At 37.2% G+C, this 7,668-nt stretch overlaps 1 protein-coding gene across 1 annotated transcript in view; it reads left to right on the plus strand.

The window, feature by feature from the left end:
• The window catches only part of TDRD9 (tudor domain containing 9), a 43,995-nt gene extending 36,662 nt beyond the window's left edge, over window positions 1–7,333 (plus strand). Inside the window, exons 28-34 of the mRNA XM_031066273.1 lie at window positions 704–774; window positions 1,137–1,246; window positions 1,411–1,504; window positions 2,158–2,296; window positions 3,400–3,509; window positions 5,832–5,904; window positions 7,238–7,333. Of these exons, the coding sequence (XP_030922133.1) occupies window positions 704–774; window positions 1,137–1,246; window positions 1,411–1,504; window positions 2,158–2,296; window positions 3,400–3,509; window positions 5,832–5,904; window positions 7,238–7,333 (693 nt within the window). The remainder of the gene's footprint in view (window positions 1–703; window positions 775–1,136; window positions 1,247–1,410; window positions 1,505–2,157; window positions 2,297–3,399; window positions 3,510–5,831; window positions 5,905–7,237) is intronic.
• Window positions 7,334–7,668: the final 335 nt, after the last annotated feature.

Below are 7,668 nucleotides of genomic sequence, written 5' to 3' on the forward strand. Positions count from 1 at the left end.
TACAACCCTATCAGTCTTTCAGAAAATCTAAACATGCTTTTTACTGTACACAGTGTTTGATTCTTCATCAGCTAATGATAGGTAAGCAGCTGGGATACGTGCATCAGTGAATGCTCCAGTGACTGATGGTAATGATGCTTTTCCTATGCCAGTGCCAAATTCAGAAATGTGTTTTGAGCTATCTAGTCACTACTGAGTTGGAATATAAAACAGGAAGATATGTGTCCTGTTCTGCATTGTGATTACAAGTTAGGCCTCATCTACATTCTGATTATTTTTCCATTTCAGATGTGACAAAATTTCAGGCTTTCAAGCACCTAATCATGCTCCATTTATCCCCAGGAGCAATCCTGTTTAACTGCCCACTTCATAAAGTGAGATATTTTCAAGATTAAAGACCTCATCATGTAAATAAAATTACCTGATTTTCTTCAGTGATCTATGAAGTCTGAACTTGTGTTTTTAAGCAAGAGGACAGTCATGAATCTGCAGCACCTGTGAAAATAGATAATTTTAGTTAAGTGCCTCAGCAAGCAAAGTTTGCTTTAGATGAGTGAAATGGAAGTGTTGTATTACCAGTTTAGCAGCTCAGTGTTGCTCAGTACATGCTGAAATGTGCTTAGCTTTAATTTATAAAGCATTTAGATTTGAAGAGATCCAGGTGCTGGCCAACTAGAATGTCTCTCTCTCCCTTTTTTTGAAGGTAACAGTTTTTGGTCCATTCAGTCCTTACCAGTTGAAATGCTACAGTCTGACCAAAATATCCCAATTCAGGTATGAGAAGGCTTAGGGGGAAGTATAGTCATGTTCTTACCTTTTATTTTCAATAAATAAACTAGGCAAAAACCACCTTGTTACTCCTACAGATTTTTTTCCAAATTGTTATTCGTTGCAAAGACTGAAGGAGTCAAGCTTAAATTGCATTAATACACATGCTATTGTATTTAAAATCTTAGAGTAGTTTTAAGGTTCATTATTGTCTCATAGAGAGATTATTTATTAACTGTCATTTAAATCTAATAGATGCTAATAGTAAGCATCTGCTCTGAGTTTTGTTGTGAATTTAAAACGTGTTTTTACTTACATGTTTTTATGAGTTTTGGAGTTTTTTATTGTCGAAAATATTTCTTCCCCAGAAATGTTTTCATACATAAGGAGAGCATAAACTCCATTGTTGTCCATGATGGTGCAGAAGATCCCTTTCAGCAGCTCTTGGTGGCCACTGATATATCAGTAACTGCAGCTGGTAATGCCTAATAAAAACATTTGGATGATTTCTCTAGACTGCTGGTTTTTATGAGTAGCTCTATGAGTAAATATGTCACTGTAGTTCTGTGTTACATCTTTTTGAGGTTTCATTTTTATTAAATGCTCCTTAGTTATTTGAATTTTTTTTTCTTTTTGTGCCAGGGTCTGTGATTTTAGGGGAAACATCTTTGATGCCTCCTATTCATGGCCTGCTTGCACTCCTCAGTATGCTGTTTGCTCCTGCAATAGAACTCAGGTATTTGTGCATTTCAAAGTGGTGGTTCTTTTATTATTTTCTTTAGGATCCTCACAAATTTTTGACAGATGTTATTTATTTGCTTTTAGCATGTTATGTATTCTCTTCCTGGTATTTTTTTTGAGTTTTAGTAAAGTAGGTAGGTAAAATAACTTGTTCATGTACTTAGGAATTGGTGCTGCAGAGTCTCTTCTCATGATAAGGCATTACAGCTCCTGCCAGTTGTGCTGGAAGCCTGGGAAGATGGAATGGTAAACTGGGAATGTTAAATCTACATGAGGAGAGGAACTTGCATAATTTTTTGTAAAAGCTGAGCTCTGTCAGTTGCATCACTCTTGTGTTTTCTTTAACTTCTGGTATTTGCAAACTTTCATTTCAAAATAGTGTAGCTTGCTTTCCTTTATTTTGCTTATGTATGATTTTTTGGTAAGTTTTATGAGGATATGTTTTTATAACCAGATCTTCAGTTTTGTATCATCACTGTATATTTTAAAAAGCAGTATGACTGAGTGTGAATGCCTCTCAATTGTTTTAACTTCTTTCAAACACATGTCTTGCTTTGCATGGCTTAGACAAATTCATTTAAGTCTGTCTTCATAAGAGTTTCGTTTCTTCATCTCTTGGTGAAACTGTTTTCTTTCTTTTTCATGTAGAGTTGATAAAAGTGGAAAGTATTTTACTGGTGTTCTGTGTGGTTTGGGTTGGAGTCAGACATCTGGGGCTCCACTGTTTCCAGAAAATGATATGGAGTTGATATTTGATGTGCATTTTGGACTGGAAGACATAACAGAGGTAAAACTTGAGTAAGAATTTTCACTACAATGGGAATTCAGTAGAAGTCAGTGCATCTGAGCTTGTTAACTCTTAGTGTTAATAGAAAAGCTTGTTTGGACTGTAGGGTTTGGATTTTTTGTAGTTTTTGTTTGTTTGTTGGGATTTTTTTCAGTTTTGTTTGTCTGGATTTTTCGATGTGCTCCTTTTTTATAATCTTAAATTTTTATCAGGAGAAGCAGTTGCCCCTTCCTTACACTCGGAACTAATAAGATACTCCAGAATGCTACACACTTTTCAAAATATAATCATCAATTTTGCACTAAGTGGAAGTCAGTGCTTACTAGTTTTCTTCTTAGGGTTGTCATGGCTTCTATTGACAAGCAGAGCACTGCTGCTTTGCAGGCTTCAGTTTGATTTTAGAGCTCTGATAAGTCATCTGTATTGAGATGCATCTCAGAGCAGATCAGCCAAACAAATTCCTCATTACTGCCTTCTGGAGCTCAGAGAGTGAGGTGTGTCAGAGGGAGGCATGTACATAACCTGTGCAGTGCAGGACAGTGGCTGTGTGTGACACATGCCTGGGACAGTGAAGGACATGCCCTGGTTAGGTCTGTGTGTGAAGCAGGTCCTTGGGGTGGTTCCTGAAGGCTCTCCAAGGACACAGTGGACATGCTGGTGCACACATCTGTGAGCTGTTGCTTTCTGAAAGCACTGATATGGGTGTGCTGGCTGTATTCATGATGCCTTAGCCAGAGTGGTAACACCAAGCTGCTGTGTATGTGAAAAATTATGGACAGAGAGAGGAAATGCTTAAAACATTCACAGAAGGAATTCTACTTTGGAAAAAGTCCAGGCAAGTGGTGCCTGTATGTTTTATGGCATATCTGAGGAACCTTAAAAATTGTGATAGCAGGTGGCTGAAATATTAACATCACTGACCACCAGAGGTGCAGCTGCAGGAAGAAGCATTTCTGAAACTTCAGATGTTTTTACTTATAGAAGTACTATTCCATTTGAAGTTCAGTGATGTGGATGCCACAACCACCTTCATGTCAGTGTAATATGATACAGACCTTGCTCTGGTTTAAAGTGCTTTATATTCTGTATCTGGTGTTTTACAGATAAACAGTCTGAGGACAGCCATGAATAAGCTGCTCTGTGAGCAAGCATTGCATTCTGGACAGGAGCAAGTGGCACAGCTGCAGGAGGATATTCGTCAGAAGCTTCTCTGGTAATCATTTTGTAGAAATAAGATCTTCTGTTTCACAGTCTCAGCAAAAATGAGTGATTGTTTGAAGCATAGCTCAGGTTAGGCTTTGGAAAAACAGTATATGCTCTTTAATGATGCATTTCATTTATTTTGTTTATTTATAAAGCAGTATACTAAAAAACCTTAGACTTCTTGTGGAAGCACTGATTCTTCAGGGAAGCCAAATCACTTAAGAGTCATAAAACCTAGACTGTAAAACCTGTTCTGCAGGATATCAGCTCTTATGTGTGCTTGTTTTTTGCACCCAGGACAAAGCTAATGGAGTCTTATGGCATAACAGTGCAGAAGTATTTAGAATTCTTTCTTCCTGTACATTAAATTTGAATCATGTATGCTGCCTCTCCTCCCTCAGCAGACCTGTGCAGAACAGGTGTTGGCCAAGTGACTTGGAAGTCTCAGGCAAATTTAGGAGCTGAAGCAGGGCCCGCCTGCCTTTCTTCCCCTGCAAGCCTCCCTTCTTCTTGGAAGTGAAGCAGGTTCTGAAAAGACCATTGTGATTCAGTGCAGCCAGGCTGAGAATTTTTCAGCTTGTAGTTTGGGGAGAAGGAGTGCAGTGAAATATCCCAGAACAGCTCCTTCTGTCTGTTGCTGCTGAGCATAATGTGAAAAATCTTCCCTTGTTTGTACACTTAGCAGAATTTTAGTGCTGTGTCTGTATCACAAAGAGAATTTTCTCATCCTGACCTGGCTTTCCAGTAAACTATCTTAAAAAGAGTTCTGGCCCAGAGGCCATAACATAACTTTTACCAGCCTCATCTGTAAGAAGTAAGACATTTTTTTTGCCAGTAGAGCTTTGCTGAAGTAACTGCATGATGTCAAAGTTAGGCAGTTCATCGTGCTGATAAAGATCAGAACCCTGCTCTTACCCAGGGTTATCAGAATGATTATCAGAGCAGCTGTTCATGCTGATTTTTCAGGTCTTCCTTGGTTTTGAAAGTACCTGCTCTCTTATCTGTGGAAAAAACCCTAATAAATTGCCTTAAGTTAAAAGTAAACACCCATACTTCCTATTTCCAAAACTCCAAATAAAATTTGGGTGCATTCCATAATAAATTAACAAGTCAGCCTTACCTTTTGAGGCACTACAAAGGAAATTTAAAGAACACAAGCAATGGAGAAGTCAAGGAATGTGGATAGGCAGAAAGAGGCAAAGCCACAGCCCCTGTCTGGAGGTGACTGTGACAGTAACAGCTCATGCTGGGACATCAACACTTACATGCTAAATTGAAGGCACTAAAATGTCACTGCTGTTTGTTCAGACATGTGAATACTTGCTACACTTTGGGCACCTATTTTGGGCTGATTGTTCAGACATCTCCAGCCAGCTGGGAGGGGAAGGGTCAGACCTTGGCACAGGTCCTGGGCACTGATGTGTTCCCAGCTCAGTCAGCGCCAACTGCCTGACTCGGTCCCTCATCTGCCCCAGGCTTTTTGTCTTCAGGATTTTCTACCTTTCTGTGGTAGCCTTTTCTCTCCTAAAATTTTTGTATATTTATTGGTTGTCTTCCAACCATTCTACATGTATTTTTATTTAATTTTTTTTTATATTATTCTTGTGTGTTTTTATTTGAACTAATGAATGGTCTGATTATTGTAATGATTTCTTCTTTTCCCTTGCATAAAATCTTTCTTGGTTTTGATTTTTTTTTCCAATTGTACTTTCTGTGTTTTGGAAAAAACATTTATTAATTCAATTACATAGGTAAAAATTTAGCCTGAACAATCTTTCATAACTGTTTTCCATTTTTCAAAAGCTAATTGTATTTACAACATGTCACCACTACTTAAGACTAAAATCAGTTTTTGAAAAACACATCTAGACAGAATTAATTAATGTCTACTACTGTTGTACTTTACACAGCTTGAGGAAATAACCGGAGCAGACAGACAATCTATAGTAATTGAGTTGTCATGCAAAACAAAATACCCTAAAAATAGCTGTATTATACATTCTAGTGAGTAAGCATACATAAAATGTAAGGAATAAATTACAGTTGCAAATTCTAGTGCTTTATAAAAAAAGAATCTCATTATCTTCCTTAGAAGAAGATACATTCTGATATGTAATACGTCCCTGTGAAAATTTCTATTTTGACTTACTCCACTGGATGGGCAAAGTACAGAGAAGTGAAAAATCAGACTAGATTAAGAGGGAAATTTAAGATTCCCTTTAGCACAGACACCTTGTAAATACCTGGTTGTATCTCATACAAAAAAATCCTTTGTCTTGGTAATTAACCAAATACAAGTGTATTTCTCAAGGCTGTATTTATGTAATTTCAGTTTAATCTGCAAATCAAAGCCTCGAGACATAATTGATCCTACCTGGTATGACAAGCCGTATGCATGGAATCAGGTAAGGTATAAATTTCAAAGTTGTTGTGGGGTGGGGTGGTTTTTTTTTTTTATTTTTTCTTTTGGTTTGGTTTGATTTTTTCATTTATTTGTTTTTGGTTTTATTTTTGGTGTTTTGTTTTTGTGGGTTTTTTGGGGTTTTTTTTGTTGGTTGGTTGATTTTTTGGGGTGTTTGAGTACTCCAGTACAGTTAGTTAAGAGTGTTGAGAGGGAGAACTTCTGTGGTTATTAAATTAGAAAATACCAAAAGCACTGTAGGGTTAAATTAAAGCATAAAAACTTTTATTTATGTAATCACTTATGGCTGTTGATACCCTGTTTTTGTAGAGTTTGTTTAGTTGTTGGGTGGCTTGTTTTTTTAATTTTGTGTATATAAACATTTAGTATTTTTAAACAGAACTCTTCATGGTTTTAAGGTGATAGAGATTGTAAAGGTAACTTCACATTTGTTGGAAGTTAAAATTTTCTATTCTTTCTATTAAGCAGCTGTAGCTACATTTTCCTGAATGCAGTGCATTTTAGTTTTGTTTTGGGTTGCTGTGGTTTGAGGTGGCTTTTCCTTTCTAGGCAGACAGAAACGTGGCTTGTTTTGGAACAAATGTGGTGGGGTCAGACAGGAGGGCAGTTTTGACCCAGGAGAGTTTCATGAGAGAACTCTTCTAACTTCCTACTCCATTAGAAATCTTACCTTTCTTTCTGTAAGGGCCTCGGAAGGCCACTGGATTTCCTGAAGAACAAGTAGAGTTTCTTAATTTAAAAGTGGATGAGGAATTAGTGAGTGCAGGAATAAAAGTGCTACACACACCCTCCCTGTGCCTCTCCCACCCTGCAGCCTGTAAAGGAGGGGTTTGGGTCACCCCTGAAGAGAGGGACAACAGAGAACAAACACCAAGGGCACTTATTTCTAAAAGGCATTTTTTTAGAGTGTGTTTGATATACTGCCTTAGGCCAAAGTGTTTCTATTTTCATATTTCAAATCCAGTTATCCTTGGATTTAGGAAGATAAAATCCTTCTGCTGGTGTTTATCTTTTATAACAAGCTAATGTGTAGGCCTTGAATCAGGATTTTCTCCACTGCCTCTGAAGAATCCCAGGACATCTTATATCATAAAATACTGCCTGTAATGCTTTGCAATTGACTGTGAAATAGTGTTCTAAAATCATGGCAAACCATGAGATTTTGTAGCCCTGGCTCTTTTGTTGCAGTGTGTGGCATGGAACTGAAATTCCTGCATGATTTAAAACTCAGAACTCTTCAAGACATTTTCTTAGCTGTGTTATATAGGAAAACATTAAGAATGTATTCTGACTTTCATCTTGCTTCTTTTGGCTAGGTGGAATCTCAGTGTATTATTGACGAGTCTGAAAAGCAGCATGAAAGAGGAAATCTTGTTTATCAGCTCCACAAGCTTGTTTTGTTGAATGATTAAGTATTTCTAGAAGTCTTTCAGAGGATGAGGTATTATTAGTCTAAAAATTAGTTCTGTCTTGTATGCATGTTTTGCAAGACTGTTCCTTAAGATGAGTACAAGTGTCCTGAAATACAGTTTGGAAAATGTTCCTGTGTTTCTGAAAAAACTGAGGTTTGCTAGCCTGGAGCAAAGTTCAATCATACAAGAAACTGATGTAAATCAGAATGCAGTTTTCATTTTAATAGTACTTCTGAACAGGTTTATCACAAGGTACATGAAAGATGAAGCAAATCTAGGCTTAGTTGTTCGTTTTCGGTCTAAAAACTCATAAATGAAAGGGCATGACTTTTTTT

This window comes from Geospiza fortis, unplaced genomic scaffold, assembly GCF_000277835.1.
Source record: "Geospiza fortis unplaced genomic scaffold, GeoFor_1.0 scaffold23, whole genome shotgun sequence".
In the NCBI taxonomy this organism is placed as follows: Eukaryota; Metazoa; Chordata; class Aves; order Passeriformes; family Thraupidae; genus Geospiza; species Geospiza fortis.